This window comes from Anopheles moucheti, chromosome 2 (genome assembly GCF_943734755.1).
Source record: "Anopheles moucheti chromosome 2, idAnoMoucSN_F20_07, whole genome shotgun sequence".
NCBI classification, from domain to species: Eukaryota; Metazoa; Arthropoda; class Insecta; order Diptera; family Culicidae; genus Anopheles; species Anopheles moucheti.
The window spans coordinates 9,257,159-9,280,511 of record NC_069140.1 but is presented as its reverse complement, the minus strand read 5'-3'; the positions used below and the strand labels follow the sequence as shown (position 1 = coordinate 9,280,511).

Sequence of the window (23,353 nt, the reverse complement as noted above, 5' to 3'; positions counted from 1 at the left end):
GAAAAATCAATCTGCTACAGATGCGTTCCGCAGCTTGGTTGACCTTTGGTGTGGTGTGCATTTGTTTCTTGTGCTGCACGATTAATTACGATAAAACACATTCACTTTCAAATGTACATAAATGTGTTGTTGCTCTATTTAGCGTCGCAATCTAGTGTAAAACACCTTACTCAAAACTGTTTACCTCACTTGTTTCAGTTATTTAATACCAACCCATTACATTGTGCTTATCGATTGGGGTAGGTTTACGATGATGCATTATTCTTCATCGCACTCTCTCGGTCTTGCGATGCTTGTTTTTTCGCCTTAAGCAACTGCAGCTGCTGGTTGCACCATCGAATCGCCGACACACTGCGAGACCGACGTTTTTGGTAAATGCGCTAACCGGTCTGTGCGAGATGTACACGGCATCCGTAGTTGCATCTGTATCCAGCATGTCGATGTACTATATGTCGTCGTTTGTGGCAGGAATTTTGCCGACTTCATTTGGTTAGTTGGCCAGACAGACCGCTTCTTCCATGCGGTGGGAGAATGCGTGTTGTTGCTTGTGATTGCCATACAACCCCCGAAGCAGGAGAGTGACAAAATTTGCAACGAAAGACCCTGTGTGGTTCGACCTTAGCACCCTGTTATTTCTAGCCTCGGGTATATTATACAATAAAGAGCCAGGCGGATATTTTTAAGCGTACAAATCTTGGCGAAAAGTGGGACACAGGAGCAATATGCAACTCATCAAATTGTAAAACGATCGACTAATAAAATGTTATTTTGTGTCTTTTCTTTACAGGTAAACCATCCAGCCAACTAAAGATGCGCAGATGAATAACTTGTGACTGCTCTAATGAAGACTTATTTCAAATATGTAAAGAATGGGAACATGTATGCAAGTACTACGACAGTATCTCTCGACTGATTTCAGTCTCCTGAATCGAATGTAAAATAGTGTTCGTTATGAAGTAGTAAATTTCAAATGACACACGTTCGATGCATTTGAATAACGATGTTAAGTAATAATGATGGGTATCGTATGTAATGGAATGCCGTAGAAATCGTATTACGTACGTGATAGTCGGATCACTTTCTCCCACTTTAAGGCCAATGCCGAAAGCTAGGAAAACAGCACGCACTACCCTGTACCATACAAGAAGTAAGGAATGTGCGGTTGACAATAGATATGCAGGAAAAATTAATTATTATTAAAATCTTGTGTGAAACAATTATTTTATTCCAAAACTAGAGGCCAAACGCATATATACTGCCTTCACTGTATAAGCTTGCATCGTATGCACCGCGGATTGCATATATTTAGGGGCAAAACCAGCAAACGTCTGAAACGAAACGGTTACATTTTTCAAACAATTTTACTCTATTTCGGCATCATTGCGATCTAGTATTTCAACTTGAAAATAATAACAATGAAACATCCTCTGTAGCTTCTTAATCCACAAATGGTCAAACTTAATATGCTCATCAAACAAACATTTTATTCATTTCAAATTCTACACCACATAAATCACAGCTCTGTATGTGTAGCAGTGTCTTTCTTTACATCGTAATCTTCCTTTATTAAATCGGATCCTTTCTCACCGATCATGATTGTCGGAGCGTTAGTATTGCCACTTACAATGTCCGGCATGATGCTGGCATCAATTACGCGCAATTTTTGCACTCCTCTTACCTTCAACCTTGAATCAACAACGGCGGCGGCGTCACCATCGGGTCCCATTTTGGCCGTACTCGTAGGATGATAGATCGTCGTTGACATATAGCGAGCATAACACTCCCAATAGCTGTCTGAATCATATTCCAACTGATCGCACTCAACGATCTTCAGATGGAAGTCCTTCAGTTCGTGGTAACCGAAGTTCTCCGTATCCAGTAGCTTCCGGAAGAACCGTATGCCACGGATAACAGTTTTCACATCCCGCTGGTCGTCTAGATAATTCGCGTTGATGATCGGAGCTTCGTAAGGATCGGCTGAGCGGAGCTGTATGGAGCCCTTGGATTTGGGATTTAGAAGCGTCACCAACACCGTAAGGATTTCAGATTCCTGGTTCTGCTCGATAATCTGATGGGCGATGTAATCTTCCCACCCGAAACATTGCGTAATTCTTGCTACATCAGGCGTTTTCCAGAGGTACAACATGTGATGGAATTGTATGTCAGGAAACTTGGCAGCCGGGCTTTGAGTGTTCACAAATCCTAGCAGTTCCGTCACGCTGACCGTACCGAACGTACCGAGACCGTAACGGAAGTAGCTGTAGATACTGTCCAACAGTTCATCCATGCTGCGTTCGATCGGTCGAGAACCGTGGAGAGTAAGGAACAGCGGTATGATCACGTGATCCTGCAAATTTTCACCCACCGACGGTACATCTTTCACGACGGGAATGTTAAGTCGGTCCAGTTGCTTTTTTGCTCCCACTCCGGAGAGTTGCAAAATCTGGGGGGTGTTTATTGCACCAGCAGAAAGAACTACTTCCTTACTGACGCTGACCGAAATGTCCACCTGATCGGGCAGATCGAACGTAACCCCGGTTGCCACCGTTCCATCGAAATTGATCTTTTTCACATGAGCATTTTTAATGATGTGCAGATTCGGTCGATCTTTTGCGGTGTTAAGAAACGCTTTCGCTGTGCTCCAGCGTCTACCCTTGTACACCGTACCCTGGGCCACATTGTATCCGATGTACTCGTCGCTATTGATATCCATAATTTCTGGTATTCCCAGTTCATGGGCCGCCTCCGTTATGACTATTTTGGTCATTTCGTTGGACATGAATGAATTGACCTTGAGTAGACCACCTTGCGCGTGATATTCGGCCCGCTCCTGTAGCATATGGTGAGCTCCATTGTCTTCGGATTTTTTGAAATATTCCAGCACATCCTTCCAACCCCAGCCCGGGTTGCCCTGCTGCTCCCAACGGTCATAATCGCGACTATTGCCTCGCACATACAGCATAATGTTGTTACTGCTGCACCCGCCCAGCATTTTGCCACGTGGCCAATAACTGCCGCGCTTGTACCCTTTGCTGGCTGTGTCACTCTTTTCGGCATAATAATTCCACACATGGGAGCTGTTCATTAAAGCAAAAGCCAGATACGGTACCTGATTGTAAAGGAGACATGACGAATTTCAGTATCGAAAAGAAGGAGTTCATCATCAATCGCCAGATCAACTCAAGCTCAAAACACACAACAGCAACAACAGCAAGCAACAGCAATGGAAAAATGGAAATGAAACGGACACAAAATGAACTGTAGCAGATGGTACATTTATTGAACGTACACACATTTAGCAAACAAAAGTGGTAAATTTAAAGTTCAGTATGCTTTGGTGCCTCACCCCAGTCTTCTTTAATCATATCGGACGCCTTTTCGCCCACCATCATAATAGGAGCGTTTGTATTTCCCGACACTATCATCGGCATAATGCTACCATCTACCACGCGCAATCCTTTGGTGGTCTTCACACGTAGTCGAGCGTCCACCACGGCGTCTTTGTCACTGTCCGGGCCCATCTTTGCAGTTCCAACCGGATGGTACAGAGTGAGCGTCAATTGCCGCGCGTAACACTCCCAGTAAGCGTCACTGTCGTACGTCAGTTGGTCACATTCAGACAGCTTCATTCTATGTAGTTCGCCCTCGTGCTCGCGGAACGTTGGAGTATCTACAATCTTATTCATGTAACGGATACCACGTAGCACGGCCTCAACATCTTCCTGTTCCTCCAGGTAGCCGCTCTCAATTCGCGGCGGGTTAAACTCGCTAAAGTTTTCGGTGGCAAGCGTGACGCGTCCCTTTGATTTCGGATTTAGCAGCACCACGATGGCCATCACCACATCGGCCTCAGTAGCGGCCTCCAGCATGGACTGTGATATCTCCTGATTGTAGCCAACTTTGTCGCAAAACAGCACCGACTTTCCGGAACCCTTTTCAAACTGGAAGAAATGATACTCAATGTCCGCGAATGGGCTGGCGGCATCGAGCGTGTTGATAAATCCAATCACACTCGTCACCCCGTGCCCAGCCATCGGTCCCGAGCGTGTCATAAGGTACTGAAATAGATTCTTTGCCATTTCATGCTGAATGTTGTAGTTTTCAGCAGTTGATTTGTGGAACTTGAAAAGCAGTGGCACGAACAGGTGATCCTGTAGATTTTCTCCCACAGGTAGATCAGCAACCAACGGAATGTTCACTTTGTTTAGCAGTGCACTCGGGCCAATGCCGGAATGCTGCAGAATATGAGGCGTATTGATCGCGCCTGCTGATAGGATGATCTCCTTGCGTGCATGCGCCACCTTCAGCACCTTGTTATCGATCATAAAGTTCACGTACTTGAAGCGTTCCGTTGTTGGATCGCGCTCCACCGTGACGACGACGGCGTGCTTAATGACGTGCAAATTTGGACGATCCTTTACCGGCACCAAGAAAGCCTTCGCCGGACTACAGCGTGTTCCGTTGATGATGGTACCCTGTACACGGCCAAACCCAACCTGTCGTTCACCATTGATGTCGGTGCTGCTCTCGAAACCAGCGTCAGTAAACGCTTGGAGCATTACCTCCGACAGTGGGTGATTCACCGGGAAGTTGCCAACTTTGAGGTAGCCACCGCTAGCGTGAAGTTTGCCACCATCACGGCGCAACAGCTCCGGATCGTGATTGTCTTCACTTTTCTTGAAGTAAGGTAGAACGTCGCTCCAGCCCCAGTTTGGATTGCCGAGCTCGGCCCATCCATCGTAATCGCGAGAGTTACCGCGTACGTACAGCATCGCATTGATGGCACCACAGCCACCGAGTGTTCGACCTCGCGGCCAGAAGGAACCATCTTTGGAGCCTTTGCTAGCGAGCGGCGTACGTTCGGCGTAATTTTCCCAGTCTGCTTCGGTTTTCTGTATGGTGAAGAATGTCTCCGGTATCTGCAAGAAGCGATTTATGTGCGTGGTGATGACTAAACCATTTTAAAACCATTACCCATTATGACAACACTACACAGCAGAGGATATAGAGTTAAGGATTAAGATCAAGACCGACTGTTATTGGGAAATTGAGAGTCTTTATAGGGAAGTAGATTGGAATGGAACAGGAATGGATATATTATGGTGTAATATTCTAAACTCAAATTCGTTTTTTTTTTACATTTTGAACTTTAAAATTTTAAACATATTCGCCGCAAACATGTTAAAGATCAGCGTGATCATGTTTGATGAAATCAGAGGCCAATTCTCCTATCATTATGGTGGGGGCATTCGTATTGCCGCTAACCAACAGTGGCATAATGCTGGCATCGACTACTCGCAAACCACGAACGCCTCTGACGCGAAGTCTCGAGTCAACAACTGCGTCGGGATCAGTTGCTGGACCCATTTTTGCCGTTCCGACCGGATGATACGTTGTGATGGTCAACTGTCGCACATAGCACTCCCAGTACTCGTCCGTGTCGTACACTTGGTCTCTACAGCCGGGAATATCGATTCGGTGCAGTGTGGCACCTGCAGTCTTGAACGTTTTAGTTTGAAACAATCTTTGCTGGAGACGAATGCCCTGTACTATTACGTTCAGATCATCGCTATTTTCGAAATAATTTGCCTCTATGATTGGATGATCACGCGGTTTGGTGCTCCCCAACTTGACCCGCCCTCGTGATTTCGGATTGAGTGCCGTAAGGAGCACATGTAGTGCCGGTGTAAAACGATCTACTTCTTGAACGGATGCGCTTATAGTTTCGCTGAGCTCGAAGTTGTTTGCGAGAACCGCGCTATATCGACCACCTTTCGGCAGTCCGATGGTTATCACCTGTAGGTCCGGAAAAGGATCACTGGCATTTTTGGTATTGAGGAACCCCATTGTATCTAGAATTCCAGCTCGTACGATCGCCTGGCTTTGATTTAGAACAGCATATTTGTAGAGCTCATCCATCTGAGCAAACAGGTCATCAGTATTTGAATCGGACAAGTTATAAAATTTATAGAACAACGGTACCGCCACGTGGTCCTGCAGGTTGCCTCCAACGTTAAGGTCGACTTTGACCGGAATGTCGAACTGTTGCAGCTCGTCCGCACGTCCAACTCCAGACAACATCAATAGCTGAGGTGTGTTAATGGCACCTGCTGCTACAATGACTTCTCGGCGTGCGGTCGCCTGCAAAACACGCTGACTTCCATCAATAACGAAGCTCACCCCTGTGGCGACGTTTCGCTCATCTATCAGTACCCGGCCAACCAGAGCGTGTTTGATGACGTGTAAGTTTTCACGGGTTCGAATCGGTGTGAGGAACGCCTTTGCCGGACTGCACCGCGTCGGTCCGATCATCGTGTGCTGGGAACTACCGTAGCCAATGTGCCGGTCAAGATTGAAATCTTCAATCCATTCGTATCCTAGTTCGATTGTAGCTTGTTTGAAAACGCCGTTCAGAGCCGTGTTATCGATACGTTGCTCCACGTTCAAGTATCCTCCCGTTCGGTGATACTTCGCACCGGCACCTCGCGCTAGATGGGGTATATTCATATTTTCGGACTTTCGAAAATATGGCAAAACATCTTCCCAGCCCCACTCGGGATTGCCCAGGTTCTTCCATCGTTCGTAATCGCGACGATTGCCTCGCACGTACATCATCGAATTAATTGCACCAGAACCTCCGAGTGTGCGGCCTCTGGGCCAGAATGTTCCGTTGCGCGTACCCAGGCCTGCACTATCTGTGCGCTGTACGTTATACGCCCAATCAACGTCGCTATGTTGCAACACGAATGCCATGGAGGCGATCTGAAGTTGGGAGTACAAATACGTTAAATCGTCATCCATATGTGTATTCATGAGGTAGTGTATGTTCTTAACATACGCTCCCCGTTTAGTGCGTTTGCTTTGAGTCGTGCGCTTCCGCAAGTACCACTTGAACAACGCAAAGCGATAAAACCACTCCAAAACCCCTTGTCATATCAACTCGTAATCACCTCACCTCACCACCGGACAGTGCATTAGATAAGTCCCAACAAGAGTGCAGTTCGAACGCAAGACAATATTTACACCAGTAGCGTACTTCCAATATTCTGTACTTTTCTTTGTTGTCCCATACAGCCTTTAACGCGGAAATGTATTTTTTCTATGTATTCCATCCAATATCCTCCTTAATCATGTCCGACGCTTTCTCACCTATCATGATGGCTGCTGCATTCGTGTTCCCACTTACAATATCGGGCATGACACTGGCATCGACTACTCGTAGCCCTTTGACACCCCTGACACGTAGTCTCGAATCAACTACCGAGTCTGGATCTTCGGAAGAACCCATTTTGGCAGTTCCCACCGGATGGTAGAGTGTCAGTGTTAGCTCTCTAATATAGCACTCCCAATACGCATCCGAGTCATACTGTTCATCCTGGCAGGCGAGTAGATCTATACGTAACGGCTCTGCTTCCATCCGTCTGGCGGCTTCTGTCGCCATGATGCGGTGGTGTGCGCGGATCCCCTCGCCCAATGTTTGTATGTCGTGGCGATGGGTAAGATAGCCAGCATCAATCCATGGCTTATCCGAGACTTTTTCTGAGCGCAATCTTATGTGGCCCCATGATTTAGGCTTGAGCAAAATAACAAACGCGCCAAGTAAGTCCGCTTCATTGTTAGCGTGTTCAATGCAGTTGCTTACGGGTCCATCCAGATCCATCTTCCTTATCCACTGCCCAGCGACATCTGATCGTTTGCGCGAGTACAAATGATGATACTGTATGTTGGGATACGGATCGAAAGTGTTTGTTGTGTTTATAAAGCCAATGAATCCGTTGATTCCAGCCTCAGTGAGCGAGCCGTTACGATGCAACAGGTAATCGTATAAGTGCGCCACAATGTCACGGTTCAGGTCAAAGTCTCTGGCTGTAGAACGATAGATTCGGTAGAACAATGGCACCATTACATGATCCTGGAGCTTACGTCCAACCGGGACATCTGACACGACTGGAATATCGAACTCGCTTAGATCTTCTTTGCGTCCAATGCCCGACAACATGAGCAGTTGCGGTGTGTTAACTGCTCCGGCTGAAACGATTGCTTCTCTTCTCACCTTAACTTTCAACTCATTTTTGTGGGCCGTTGAAGCAGTGCCATGTTGAGTAAGTCTAAACCGAACTGCTGATATCCGTTGATTCGCTTCAAACTCGAGCTTCGTTACAAGAGCATGTTTGATTACATCCAGGTTTGGTCGATTCTTGGCCGGAATTAGAAACGCTTTTGCTGGACTACATCGTGCACCATTGACTGTGTTCACCTGCATGCGCCCAAAACCAATGTGATCTTCACCATTGAAGTCTTCCAAATGTTCGTATCCACTTTCCTGAACAGCCGCTAACAGTTGCTCCATCTTATCCGAATCACCGGTAGTACTGCTGACGGATAAGTATCCTCCCGTAGCGTGAAATGTTCCATCATCAACCATTGCCGGATCGTGATTGTTTTCCGACTTGCGGAAGTACGGTAAAACGCTCTGCCATCCCCAACCAGCATTGCCCATTGCTTCCCAGCTGTCGAAGTCGAGTGCATTGCCTCGAATGTAGACCATTGCGTTCATCGCACCAGAACCTCCGAGCATTTTGCCTCGTGGCCAATAGCAACCTTCCGGTGACGTTGATGCCCGGCAGGCAGTACGATCGTTTGGATTGCTTCCATCACTCGAGTTGGCATAGTAAACCCAATCTACATTTGATTTTTCTAAGTGTATTTGCAAAAAAGGAATCTACAGGAAGTGGATGGTAAGGAACATTAAGTATAAAGTAGGAAAAGGGCAAGAAGAATATAGAGGGAGATCAAGAAACTGAAAGAGCAAAATGAAGCAAGGGCAAGCGTATATGCAAACACTTTGTACATGCGAAACCCATCACCAACCTGCGTGACTGGAGGTGAACCAAATATCGCAAAGGTTAAATCATATGAAAACCCTACCTCAGATTCGATCGGTGGATCACCACCAGCCTCTAGCAGCAACACCTTCCAGTCAGGGTTTTCAGACAGACGGTTCGCCACAACGGAACCAGCCGATCCGGCACCTACGATCACGAAATCGTACTCGTCCAAACCTTGCGCCAGTGCTGTCGGGCCGTAGTCTTTCGGCCACAAGTCCGGGGGAGAAATCGCGCACTGTGCCGCCAGGATAGTCTGCACCAGCAGCCCAAACAGTTGATTGGCCGGCCCGACGCTCTGGGCCGCGCACTGGCCACCCAGCAAGGCTTCCATTTTGTATTTCCGCTACGCGTTACCCTCACCGGTTGCAACGGCGTATGGCGTGTTCCGGGATCTGTAAGCTGTAAGGCTGTAACGGAAGACGAGTTTGGTTAGATTAGTCTACTAGCTATTCGGACGAATGCTAACCGTGGCCTGGTTGCTTATGGTATGGGCTCTGCTAGACTGACTCGCTACCGATCTATCGGCCCGGTTCTTATAGTGGTGCATGTGCAGCGAAGGTGAAACACACGCATGCAATGATGGCCCTGCGGATGACAGCGTGCAAACATGCTATCAACAGCCTTGGCGCCCGGAAGGTTAAGTTTTCTGGTACATTATTATATTTGCTTGGGTTAAAATGATCGTGTAACGCTCTAGACATAACTTCTAGATTTTTCCAATTTTGTCCAAATGTTGTAACATTTTTACATTAAGAACTAAAATTCTCATTGCCTCATTGAAGTTCACGTGTCCTAACTAAAAAGTGAAAATGAGAATTACTGAGTACTTAAAAAGCAACGATCGTAATATTTACGAACGAGCTTTTGTCTTGTTTGTTTAGATCTTCGCGAAACAAGCAGTGAAACAATTATTCCACGCACACACATTAAATGACGATTCACATAAAAACGCAACGTACAAGGATGAAGTGATGTCGTGTTTCGTATTATAATGCTGTGATACTAATACACACGTCGACAGGTTCATTCTAAAATTACTTAAATGTGTTTTTGTTTGGTCTTTTTTTCTTCTTCACAGGTATGTCAACAGTGGCACATTGGCACACTTTTTCTCGTAGCTGGAAGAACCGTGATTAAAAGGCTTTACAAACATTCTCGTCTGCCATTCTGGCGTTAAAATGGTGGTGGGTAAGCATGATATAAACATTATCGCGCTGTTTGTCACATCAAAAAATCATGTTAGCGGTATAGCGATAACCGGGATATAATACAGACGCTCGGTGCACCGGTGCTTATCGTGGTGCTCCAGCTCTTATCTAGTTACCGGTGTGAGTGGGTCAGTATATTGATGATTTAATGAAAAAACAGGGTAGGTTTTAAGACTTATGGTCGAGCTTTAACACGTCATCATCATCTGTGTGCTTCGAGTGTTAAAAATCATATTCACCATGTGGAGGTTACATCACTTGCAAATTATAGCAAAAATAGAACACAAGAGCAGCTGAGGACGTGAACAGGTTCTTGAAACTGTGCTGTGAACCTGTCCTTAATGCGTGCTGCCAAATTAACGAACAAAACCTGTTGTACACACGCGTAATTGTTCGGGCAATCGTCAGATGTACTCCACGTGAGCAGTAATATTTACAATCGATCGTATTTGCATGTTTAACCCCGCTTCTTGAACTGGGAGGTGGAACGCCACTTTTGTATCCGCATTGTACAAGATCTGACGAACACTGTGGTAAATGTGAGAGCGTTATTTACTCTCCAAAGCAAAAACGTTTTAAATCATGCGTAGACACAGAGGACATATTTTCCCCCGTGCAATGTCTCTAACCAAACATGCGTTCATGTGCTTTTTTGTTATTATCGTTTTGTTTTGCATTTGCATAGGAAGTCGACTGTAACTGTATATGTTCACGCATGTAGGAAACTGCACTGCTCCGTCTGTATCGATGCGTGTGGACCCTGGGCAGTGGAGAAATGAATTAAATCATTTCGCGACTCACAGTTTTGTGTTCAGAGAGAAAAAGTACACTGCTTCTAATGCAATCGCATTAAAATCCTCATGCAGACCTACTTTTACGCCGTTGCGTTAACTTAACTTATGCTACGCCAGTGCCACCGTAAAGTACCGATTAACCACACCACGGAAAAACAATCCCCGCTAATCTACGGCAAAAGAACCGGAATCTTCACAACCCTACCCTCTACGCACACCAACCGAGAGCAATGGCTTTACTTACATCTGAACTTGACTCTTGAAACGGAAGGCACCGAACCGAACGGTACAAGGCACAAACGAGAACTGCGGCTCGCATCTCGCGATCGGCCGGCGTTTTATTATCTTTCATACATGGACCGCTGCGTGCAGTTCGCGTTCTCACAGCCGCCCATACGCACACATTCGCTGTCCGCGCTTAGGTTTTGGTGTGTTTGTTTCAGAGTTCAGCGAAACGCGTGTAGAATCAAGCACATGTATCACAAATCATTCTGTGATTGATTTGTGAGGGATTTGTGCGCTGAAAGTTAATTTAATTGTATTTTTTTTCTACATTTCGGGTGGAATTTTCAAGGGATTACAACCAACACGGCTACTTCCCGTTTTGAAACAAATTGCTTCAAATGTATAAAGTAAATTTTATTTCCTTGTTGTTCGCAAAGCATAGCATTTTATATCCACGTATCATTTTATGAGTGAAGATCATTTGCATTACAAGTGCATGCTTCTCGCGGTAAATTTTGTGTTGAGATGTTACGAACATTTGTTACCCTTTAGCTAACTCACACGTAATTCTTTTGACCTTCATGCAACGGTCTTTGCGATCATGGTGCGAAACATGAAAAAACGCTCGTCGGTTTTTGAATCCAAACTTAACAGATAGTGCATTTTTATTGCTATTTTGTAGACAGATTAGAATAAATGGTTACATCAGGGTTTCAAACCGCTTCTGAGAGTCATAATATTTCCAATCCTTATCGGATAACTCTTGGAACTGGCGACGTTAGGAGTATCGCTAATAATCTTTGTCAACATAGCAAATCTAGTTTTAGAAGGTAGTTCAGCAAGTCAACTGTACATTGCACTGACAAACAGCGTGTTTCATTGCGTCTCAATGGTTGTCTGAACGTGAAGCTCAAATAATCATCTAAAACTACACTCAGCATTGGGTTAGGGCATTGTTTTAAGTGTATGTGTTGTGCGCGGCACCGTATTGCTTCTCGTGGGGTGATATTGGTAGTCGATGCTGTCACACTGCCGGTAATGCTCCTCGCGCACCAACGCCGGCAAATGCGCATACTTGATCAGATCGGCACCCCGTTCTGCTATCATGATCGTAGGCGCGTTCGTATTTCCGGTCGTTATCGTCGGCATTATGCTGGCATCCACCACACGCAACCCACCAATGCCGTGTACGCGCAGCTGACTGTCCACAACTGCCATGGGATCGGTGGCGGGTCCCATCTTGGCCGTCCCAGACGGATGGTAAATAGTCTGCGAGTAGTGCTGTATGAGACATTTGAAAAATGCGTCACCGGTGATGCCGTGACACGTATCGCCATGCTCCGCATCGTAGATGAACGTTGCGTTGATGCTTCTCATTACGGACGTTTCCGCCACACGGACTCCAAACTTCAGTCCCTCAACCTATCAATTGAAGCAAGCATTATTGTAATGGGAGAATACTGAAAAAGGTGTCCCGATGGTCTGATCAACTCACCAAAATGTCCAGATCTCGCTCGACGGCAAAATAGTTGGGATGGATCTTGATCTTATCGTACGGATCTGCGCTGGGCAATTCCAACCATCCGCGACTCTCGGGGCGCATTAGCAGTGGCATGATGAGAAACGAATCATGGTACACCCATGATTCAAAGTTGCGCGCATAATAATCGTAAGTGAGGCCTGCCCCGGCCAAACCCTCGGTACCACCGTCCGAAATGTCCGATTGGGCCGACATGAAGATCTGCACATCACCCCGGTGGCTGCCGGGGGTGTTGTACTTGGTATTGATGAATCCCATCACCTCGCAGGACGGCATCGCAACCAACCGGCCCTGATTGCGAAAGAGAAAATCGCGTGCCGTTGCCACATCGTTTACCTCAATCAAACGCACCGAAAGCGGTGTGTTTCCGTGCGGATTCTGAATCAAAAACACACCTCCACCCGCTGCTACGTGATCCTGCAGGTTTTGTCCGACACCGGGCGACTCACGAATCACACGTATACCGTGCCGCTGTAATTGATCCCGTGGTCCAACGCCGGAAAGCATCAGCAGATGGGGAGTGTTGAGGGCGCCAGCCGACAGGACGATCTCTTTCGTCACCAGCACAAACTGACGCCGGTTGCCTTTGCGAAACAGGACGCCGTAAGCGCGTCGATCCTTGGGATCAATCAGTATCCGCTCCACCATCGAATTCATCGAGATGTGTAAGTTCTTCCGATTGGCTACCGGACGCAAGTACGCCTTAGCCGTACTGCACCGCAACCCATCGCGAATGGAACCATGCAGCGGTGCAAACACTAACTGGTCCGGTCCATTGATTTCGTTCGACAGCTTCATGCCTAGTTCGCGTGCCGCCTCCAGAAACATTGCTTGCAGTGACGTGTAGTTGCGGAACAGCTCCACCGACAGTGGTCCCGTCGTGCCGTGATACGGACGGTCCGAAATCCTTGGATCGCGCACATTTTCCATCTTCACAAAGTACGGCAAAACATCGCGCCAGCTCCATCCCGCATTGCCCAGACTGGCCCATTCGTCGTAATCTTCGCGATTTCCCCGCACGTACATCATCGCATTCAGCACCGACGAGCCACCGAGAACTTTGCCGCGCGGCCAACTGCACCGATTATCGCGCATCCCTTGGCAGAAGCGTTCGTTCGGTTCGGTCTCAAACTGCCAGTCGAGCGGGCCCTTCTGTAACGCCGGATACAGATAGGGTAGATCGCTGAGAAACGTCTCATCCGTGCCAGCCTCCAGCAACAGCACATTCCAATCGCACACCTCGGAAAGCCGTGCGGCCACGGCCGCTCCCGCACTACCACCACCGATCACCACGAAGTCGTACACGTCATAGATGAACTGGGACGGGATGTCTTGGACGCGGTTGCGAAAATCGACCACGTCCGTGCGCTGCAACCAAATGCAGGCATCCAGTATTAGTAGAATTAGCGCACTGCTTGGACGCGTGAGCAAAATACGCATCCTGGTGTTATGGGTTTCCAGCGGACCGAATCCCATCGTCAGATACAAACGGCAAACGGCGCAGATATACCCGGGGGAATTGAAAGAATTGTTTTCGCTACACAGCTGACACCGAGACTGGTTGGGGTAAAATGTTCACACGACGGTTCATCGCAAACTAAGCTCGCGAAGCTCGTTCCAATATCAGGTATGGGTTTATTTACAGCGGAGACCCCAGAACTGCTACCATCATCACAATCGGTTCGGCGTGGAGTAGCAAAACGAGGTCGTTTTATATACTGACCGGTAGGGCTCAAAACTGACCCGAACGTCAATGTGCTATGACGTCATATTATAGAAATTTGGAAAAATTGGAAAAAAAACTTATGAGCTGCATTACTTTATTTACTTTTGTGTAGTTTTATTACCTTCTTCCCACTCAATTTGGCTTGCACTGATCTGCCCTAAGCACTCCACAGACCCGAGAGTTTCCCTCAACGGAAGTTTTTGTTCTGTTTGCACAAAACTCCGGCTCCCTTTTTTTTGTCATGTTGTGTCCTCCATCGATATTGGAACTACTGGAAAAAGGTTGCCACATCGATCATACCGCTAACGCCAGTCTGTTTTTCGAACCTGCCCAGCACGGAACCTATTGTGCGCGCTACTTCTTCAGCGTGCTTGTGTGACAAAACGCGCGCTTTTACCGAGTAGAATGAACGCGGTCGGTACCTACGAAGTGCGAACGCGGCTGCTCTACACGTCGAGAATTGGTACATTTTTTTTGCTCCTAATAGACGCCAGCATATGGCTACAGCGACCAGACATTGTGGATTTTCATCATCGTGTTCAACCCATTCCGGGACCATTTGTGCAAGACATCTACGATTTTGTGATTGTCGGGGCTGGTTCTGCCGGTGCAGTGATGGCAGCCAGGTTGTCCGAGATCTGTCACTGGGATGTGCTGTTGCTGGAGGCTGGCACGGACGAAACGTACCTCACCGAAGTGCCGTTCCTCTATCCGACATTGCAGACATCGCGCGTCGATTGGAAGTTTCGGACGGAACCGTCCGATCAGTTTTGTCTCGCTATGGATGACCACCGGTGTCGGTGGCCGCGAGGAAAAGCGCTCGGCGGTAGTTCGGCGATCAATGCCATGCTGTACGTGCGCGGTAACCGGCGAGACTTTGACGGTTGGCGCGATCAAGGCAACCCGGGCTGGAGCTACAAAGATATGTTGCCGTACTTCCTGAAGCTGGAAGATATGCGCGATCCGCAATATGCGAACCTTTCCTACCATGGTCAGGGTGGCCCTATCAGTGTGGAAAGGTACGGTTACCATACGCCGTTGCGCAACCATCTTCTTGCCGGCGTCAGGCAGATGGGGCTCACAAACCGTTACGGTGAAGTGAATGGACCGGTGCAGAGTGGGTTTGCCGTTCCGCACGGATCAATCCGGAATGGGTTACGCTGTAGTACGGCTAAAGGATATCTGCGGCCGGCAGCCACGCGTCGAAATCTTCACATATCCACCAAAACCATGGTGGAGCGAATTTTGATCGATCCGACCGACCGACGGGCGTACGGCGTGCAGTTCAAGAAGGAGGGCCGTCGGTACTACGTGATGGTCTCGAAGGAAGTGATTCTGTCGGCCGGTGCCCTCAACAGTCCGCATCTGCTGATGCTTTCCGGGGTGGGACCGCGGGAACAGCTAGAGCGTCATGGAGTTCCAGTAATCCAACATCTTCCCGGTGTTGGGAGGAACCTACAGGATCATGTGGCGACCGGTGCTGGTGGATACACGGTGCAACAACCCCCCGGTAGTGGCCCGCTAGCTTACGATTTTGCCGATGCGGTAGGCGTTGACACACTGCGACGATTTCTGTTCACCAGTGACGGCATACTGTACGGTATGTCCCTCTGTGAGGTGATGGGATTTTTGAACACCAAGTATCAAGATCCGGCACTGGATTGGCCTGACATTGAACTGTTTCTCGCCAGTCTGTCCGATCTCACGGACGGCGGTCGTTTCGGCAAACGAGGATCGGGTATGAGCAATAAGTACTACGCACAGGTATACGAGGGACAGTTGTACCAGAACTCGTACATGGTAATACCCATGCTATCGCGCCCACTAAGCACCGGATGGTTAGAATTGGCCAGTAGAGATCCGCACGAACGCATCCGCATTCATCCCAACTATTTTCATGATCCCAAGGATATGATGGTTTTGGTAGGTTAACTAACTCCTCGAGAGCTATTTCGGTCGCATGTTTGACAAATGCCTTCTTTACTCTGTAGATCGAAGGTTTGAAGTTTGCTGAGGCCCTTGCCAACACACCCGCGATGCGTAGAATTAACGCCACCTTGATCGATTACTCGCGATCACCCTGTCGCCCGGATCAGTTTCTCAACAAGGACGACTTCTACGTGTGCCTGGTGCGCCATTATACGCAAACGATTTACCATCCGTGCGGTACGGCTAAGATGGGACCGGTCACCGATCCGATGGCGGTTGTTGATCGATTTCTGCGCGTTCACCATATTGGTGGGTTGCGAGTCGTCGATGCGAGTATCTTTCCGGTAATTACCACCGGAAACACGAACGTGCCAACGATTGCAACCGGCGAGAAGGCGGCTGATATTGTGAAGGCAGCGTACGCAGCAGATTTACGGGCACATGCGGACACGCTGCGGGAATGTAAAACCCTCCACGTTGACTATTCCGCCAAAGCAATGGAACAGGGCTAGATGCGCTTGGGGAGATGATGCAGTCACCTGCATCGATACCTGCTAATCTCATCAAGCTAACATTTTAAAGATCAAGACGTATTGAATAAATGGAGGGAATCTTAGTGTTAAGAACTCACATGTAAATAATCACGCTAGATTCGCATTTTACAAATTAACAGGTGGGCTGATAATTGTTTGGCCTATGACACTAAAACACTGCAAAATTATTGTTTTTAATTCAACATGCATCCCTTCAAGAGTGTTACACCGATTATAGCCGGTTTTCAATTTTTCGTTTGTTTGTTAATTGCCTCAAGAAAGGCCTCAGTTTCGGCGATCACCTCTTCATCCGAGGAAAATTTCGTCCCAGCGTGCATCCTTTTGAGATCTGAGAAATGGAAATTGTCACTGGGATCTGGGCGTATATCTGGGCAATACGGTGGGTGGGGAAGCAATTCGTGACCTAATTCATGAATTTTTGCCATATTTTTCACTGATTTGATGAAACAAAATTTGTTTTTTCTTCATATGTGGCCGGTTTTTGGCGATTTCGTCCTTCAAACGCTCCAATAACTTGATATATAGTCGCAATTAATGGTATTTCCTTTCCCAAGATAGTCGATGAAGATAGTCTTGCGAATCCCTAAAAAAACTGACGCCATAACTTTGCCAGCTGATTGTTGCATTTTTCCCGCTTTGGAGCGGGTTCATCGCGTCCAGTCCACTCGGATGACTGTCTATTGGACTTTGGAGTGAAGTGGAAAAGCCAAGACTCATCCATGGTAACATACTGACGCAAAAACTCGGATTTATTTCGCTCAAACAGCTCCAAACACTGCACCGAATCATCAACTCGTTGTTTTTTGGTCAAATGTGAGCTCGCGCGGCAACCATTTTGCACAGAGCTATCTTATATCCGAATACTCGTGAATGATATGTCCAATACATTCCTTAGACATCTACAGGGTGTCAGCTATCTCGATCAACTTCACATTACGGTTGTTTTGAATAATTTTGTGGATTATTTTAATGTTTTTGTCTCTAACAACCTCTTTTGGGCGTCCACTGGGTCCACCATCCCTAGTGCACATTTTACCACATTTAAATTTAACATACCGTAATTTTAAGTTTGATTTTGGTAGAGCAGGGTCCAAAAACTCTTCATCAAGCCTTCAAAACTGATACTTTATCATCACGCGAAATTCCTTCTTTTCCATGATTACTCAAAACACAAAAGTTGCGTCACACAAAATGCTCTAGCCTACTAGGTTATTGTCCGAGTGCTGTCAAATTTGGACAGAACTCGTTTGAAGGTTGATACAAACTAAATTTGATATAGATTTAAATCTACTAGCGCGATCTATGCGTTAGGCCAAACAATTATCAGCCGATCTGTTATTTCGTAGTACGTTTATTTTATCTGCTTTATATTATTTGCAACTAAAACTACTGGTTGGTATATAAATTAGGCTTCTTACTGCATAGTCTCACACACACTCATTCATTCATTTCATTCACACGCACGCCAAAATCATAATTATCATTCATCACATTACCATCGCTTGGAGGGAAAACTATTTTTACATAGATGGTGTGGATAGAGAGCCGACTATTGGATTTTTGCATTCTACGCAACGCCTCGTTTGATCCAGAAGTCTTTTATCATGTCGGCACCCTTCTCTGCAACCATGATAACCGGTGCGTTGGTGTTGGCACTGACGAGCTTTGGCATAACGCTGGCATCGATCACACGAAGCCCGCGTAATCCGTACACACGCAGCTGCGGATCTACGACAGCCTGTTTGTCCCAGTACGGACCCATCTTGCACGTGCCGACCGGATGATAGATCGTGCAAGTGTAGTGTCGAATCATGCACTCCCAGTACAGATCAGTAAACATCTGGATGTGCGCACATCCCGGAAATTTGTACGCACTCAGCGTCGACTGATACTTCTGCATCGTCTGCGTTCGCGAGAGTGCGTATGCGATCTTCACACCTTCGATCAGCGTACGCATATCACGATCGTCGTGCAAATAGTTCGGGTAAATGTAGGGATAATCGAAGGGATTGCTACTCCGCAGCTTTATCGTTCCGACACTGTGCGGTCGCAACAGCATCGGTATGATACTCCACGCGTCCATATTGTTGATCGGTTTGAAGACGGCGTTGTAGAACGCTTCCGTTAGGCCGTGGGCCTTGCGCAGCTGGTTGCCACCGTCCGAGTTGGTCGAGCCGGACACAAAGTGAAACTCAATGTCCGGATAGTCATCTGTTGCGTTCACGTACTTCGTACTCACGAAGGCGAGTCCTTCCACTCCGCCAAGTATGGTTAGCGGACCCTGTCCCAACACCGCATACTGCAGCACGGTCGACATCGAGTGGTATCGGTTCTCCACGATCGACACCGGTTGGTTCACCATGAATGTAAGCCCACCGAGCCCGATGTGATCCTGCAGGTTTTCGCCCACCGGCAAATCCTTGATCAGCGGAATCCGGTGCTTGGCAAGCTCGCTCTTCGGCCCAACGCCTGAGAGCATCAGTATTTGTGGCGAATTTACGGAACCACCTGACACGATCACCTCTTTGGAGGCACGCACATGATGCAGCTTGCGATCGCGAATAAACTCCACGCCGAACGCGATCTTACTGATCGGATCTATCATGACACGTGTCACGTGGGCAAACATTGCCACGTGCAGGTTGGGTCGTAGACGTGCCGGTCGCAGGAACGCTTTACCGGTGCTACAGCGCCCTCCACGGCGGATCGTGCCTTGTGCGATCATGAAGCCGGTCTGTTTGGCACCATTCAGGTCCCGATTCTCGTAGCCCATCTCGACGCCCGCTTCCACGAAAGCAGCCGCCAGCGGTGTATGGTAAGGTGCTTCGCCAACCGTAAGATAGCCGCCGGTCGAATGATACGGTGTGTTAGCCAGATAGGGATTGGTGTTGTCCTCGGACTTCTTGAAGTAATACAGCGCATCCTTGTAACCCCAGCCGGTGTTACCCATCGCTTCCCAGTTGTCGTAGTCTTTCTTGTTGCCACGCAGATAAAGCATGTAGTTTAGTACGCTCGATCCTCCAAGTACTTTACCACGCGGCCAGTTGCACCGTCCGCCATTCATTCCTGTGTGTGACAGGGAGGAAAGAAATATCGAAAACATTACACGTCTGGTTGGAATGCAGTTTGAAGTATCGCGTCCACCAACCTAAACAAAATGTTCCTGACGGTTCCGATTTGTACTTCCAGTCCAGCTTACTGAGCTGCAGATAGCCCGCCATTAGCGGTACCTCGGATATCTCCGTCTCATCGCCTCCCGCCTCCAGTAGTAACACATTCCAATTCTCCACCTCGGTTAAACGATTCGCCAGCACAGCTCCTGCGGGGAAGGAAAACCAACAAACAGCAAAATGTTAAGTCCCGTTCATGGTGAAAATGGTTAGCGTGATTAGCGTCAGTCTTACCGGCAGATCCTGCGCCTATAATTATGAAATCATACTTGTCCAGCATTATCTCGGTCGGGACGTCAATAACGCGTGCCTCCGGATCCATGAACTCTTCGTACTGGAAATAAGCAATGGCGGCCACCAGCATCGGCACAAACCAACCAACGCTCGAAGCTGCTGTGGCCACTGATCCAAACGCTGCACCAACAAGCTCGCTCATTTTGAGACTTTGTCACAATCTTGGACACTTCAATTCTCGGCTCTTAATTCACTGGCACCAAACGATATTTTTTGTTGATTCTGTTAGTTCTCTTCACTGCACACTGCACAATAACTACAAAAATCAGTTTCACGAGACTTTGTGGTTGGTCATTATGTTTTAACAATGTCACTTTGGGTCGTTTTTCCGATTCACTGATCTCGTATCGAAACTATCAATACGCCATGTCTGTTTTGGGTTATCCAGACCTGCAAAAACAGAAAAATTGGTTTGGTTTTAGTAGGTTGTTGCAAAGTTATCCTTCTGCCATAACATAATCTCTCAGAGTTTTTCAACTCTGTATGCAACTACATGACGAAACAACGACGTCTTTATGTTTTTTTTTCCATTCATTAAGCAAGCTTTCTACTTCCTTGCTCAAATTTCTTCGTTCTCCTTCCGAAATTAACTTTCTACACCGTAGCGCGTTGTTGTTTAAACTAAACGGCACAATATGTAATCCGTATTAGTCATCATTCATACTACTTCCATTATTGCACAGATATTGCTTCACACTTCTTGTCAACTTCCACCAGCAGAAATCACGATCGCTTACGCGTAGCCACAAAGAGGTCGCATTTTAATTTTTTATGCACTAAGCAACAGTTTTCGCTGCATGTCCCTCTATACCTGCATAACTCCCACATAGTTTGGCGAGAAAGTGGTATGGGAAAGGGCCCCAGACAGACCAGTGGTAACATTACGTTCGATGATTGATTTCGATGACACGTTGATAAAAACTTGTGAAATTGTCTTCCATTGCCTTACGTCACGACGCTTTGGTCCAGTATTCCTATTGCCACAAAACTATCGGAATGTAATGCACGCGATGCACGCTTTGTTAACTCGAACAGCGTAGAATAGAGACGCGACCGCAGATCGCGTGCTCGATCACGTACGATTGCCGAAAATTTTACGATCGTGGTTGGAAATGTCTGGAAAGTAATTTTATTTTCTTAGCTGGGCTTGGAAAAGCAATGTCTCCTCGAGTCTGTCGTGCCGTTGACGCTACGTGAGGGGAAATTGTAAATCACGCCACAATGTGTCTGTGAGTCTATAGTCCGAAAACTACACCCAATTTCGCATTGGCACTGTGAAGTAATTAATCAACTGCTATTGTGGAGCGTTTTTGTCATCGATTCCCATAAAAAGCAAATCGCTTATCAAATTACTGGCACCAATGCAGGTGGAGCTTAGGAAATTTAATTATTATTAGTTTCCGTTCGGAAAGTTGGCCCTATATTACGTGGGCCACATGCGTTTCGACACTTGCGTAAGGTAGAATACGGAATGCTTCCGACGGGATTGGAAGATCACTTTCACTGATCGAAGTATCGAACGTTGGCTCGATTGGAATAGGGCGAAAGAGAAAACAGAACAGCCTGCCATGTCTGCCCTTTATCCAAGGGTCTTTTGCGTGCAGCCTCCGTGAAAATGCATCAACCTGCAGCTTTACACAACACTGCTACCGCCCTGTTCGATTCACGTTTGTTCACTTTCTGTCACTTTCATCTTCGATGGGCACACGCAATGACGGATTCCCTTTTGCGCCCTAGACGTTTCTCTAAATTTAACACCTCATTCACGTGATCTCACACCTAGACCTACTGCATCTTCCGACGGACCAGTGCCAACGACCTTAACCTCCAAAGAAAAGATATAAAATAGGTAAAAACTAGTTTTTTCCTTTTGCTTCCCCCGAATTCCACGTGACCTCTAGGCGCAGAAGAAGGGGTTATAAAGATTTTGAAGCGGAAACGCGCGAGCTAAAGAAAAGCGAGGCAAAATGAACTAACAATGTTGATCGTTCAGTACAGTTTCGTTATTTAGATTTGTATCTCTTTTTTAAAGTCAGCATTGAAGACCTAGAACTGTAGAAAGCTGTAAAATCAGCTTCATTTAGAGTCCGCAACGGCAAAGAACTCTCAAACCGTCCTTTTTGAAAGCTCTTTTTCGTTAGTCACCATCATTCCAGATGCAAAAGACCCACTTCTACACATCCAATTCAGCTTTCTTCCCGGTCTCGCCACGGAGTCCCGCACCAAAACAAGAAATGGGTCATAAGACCGCGGGTCGCCTTCTGCTTCTTTGATCGCCACTGCACGCCTTTTGTGGCACGGACTACGTGCAGACACAGCACAAACACAACCACACCAACCTTTGCACGGGAAATGAGATACACGGCTCATCCCGCGTCATTCTTTTGGAAAGTAGGTCTTGTTCAGGTCGTACACTTCGACGGGTTTCTCCTGTTCTTGGTGTAATGCGGTACCGTAGGTGTTTCTTTCGGGTAGTTTCCACCCCATCACACATCCCCAATAGAACCAGTAACACTCCTCCCGGTCGGCTTCCTACAAGTTCCCCCGGTACTGCAGGCAATATATTATTCTGACCTCTTTGTATTCACATTCCACTGGTTGCCGCTACTCGTTCACTTCACGCACGTACACGATCCAATCACCGAACCATCGTGATTGGAACTGCGGTGGGGTGGGTTTATTCCCGGCAGCTCAACTGCAGGTTCCACGGAAGAAAGTTGGAGCTCAACTGACGATGGGCCCGAGACTCACCCGATCGCATTGGTTCCGGCCGTCCAGACAGCCACACACGCTTCATTGTGGAATCGTGGTGGAGGATCTGGTAAAGGTCGGTTCCCAGTCGGCCGGTACCGTTACCATCGTACACCAATCGTCATCTTCTTTTCACCGATCGGTAATGTGTGGTGGAGTTGCAACTACCAGCTGTTGGTTATAATGCCCATCGCGCTTTGGACCGCGCGAAGACTCACGCATCTCTTCGGGGAGATTGGTTCCCGGTTTCTGCAGCTTTGCCCAAGATGCACAG

At 47.3% G+C, this 23,353-nt stretch overlaps 5 protein-coding genes across 8 annotated transcripts in view; 1 reads left to right on the top strand and 4 right to left on the bottom strand.

Annotated features, from left to right (window-relative positions):
- LOC128310036 (flotillin-2) overlaps positions 1-23,353 on the top strand; it is a 141,154-nt gene that overhangs the window by 102,228 nt on the left and 15,573 nt on the right. The gene's annotated exons all lie outside the window — the stretch shown is intronic.
- On the bottom strand, positions 1,472-9,288 carry LOC128310030 (glucose dehydrogenase [FAD, quinone]-like). 3 transcript variants are annotated; one of them, XM_053046564.1, is made up of 2 exons: positions 8,929-9,288; positions 1,472-3,109 (listed from the first exon to the last, which is right to left on the bottom strand). In XM_053046564.1, exons 1-2 carry the CDS (start codon positions 9,217-9,219, stop codon positions 1,514-1,516), a joined length of 1,887 nt encoding a protein of 628 aa, XP_052902524.1. In that variant the 5' UTR covers positions 9,220-9,288; the 3' UTR covers positions 1,472-1,513. The 3 variants fall into 3 exon arrangements, with proteins under 3 accessions (XP_052902524.1, XP_052902523.1, XP_052902522.1); XM_053046563.1 differs by lacking the exon at positions 1,472-3,109 and adding an exon at positions 3,261-4,919; XM_053046562.1 differs by lacking the exon at positions 1,472-3,109 and adding an exon at positions 6,960-8,722.
- LOC128310035 (glucose dehydrogenase [FAD, quinone]-like) lies at positions 5,071-6,813 on the bottom strand. Its single transcript, XM_053046569.1, has one exon. The coding sequence runs from the start codon at positions 6,811-6,813 to the stop codon at positions 5,182-5,184; it is 1,632 nt and encodes a 543-aa protein (XP_052902529.1). The 3' UTR covers positions 5,071-5,181.
- Positions 12,061-14,131, bottom strand: LOC128310029 (glucose dehydrogenase [FAD, quinone]-like). Its single transcript, XM_053046561.1, has 2 exons — positions 12,611-14,131; positions 12,061-12,537 (listed from the first exon to the last, which is right to left on the bottom strand). The coding sequence occupies exons 1-2, from the start codon at positions 14,129-14,131 to the stop codon at positions 12,061-12,063; spliced, it is 1,998 nt and encodes a 665-aa protein (XP_052902521.1).
- Positions 18,432-20,470, bottom strand: LOC128310034 (glucose dehydrogenase [FAD, quinone]). The gene is made up of 3 exons (XM_053046567.1): positions 20,269-20,470; positions 20,013-20,183; positions 18,432-19,930 (listed from the first exon to the last, which is right to left on the bottom strand). The coding sequence occupies exons 1-3, from the start codon at positions 20,468-20,470 to the stop codon at positions 18,432-18,434; spliced, it is 1,872 nt and encodes a 623-aa protein (XP_052902527.1).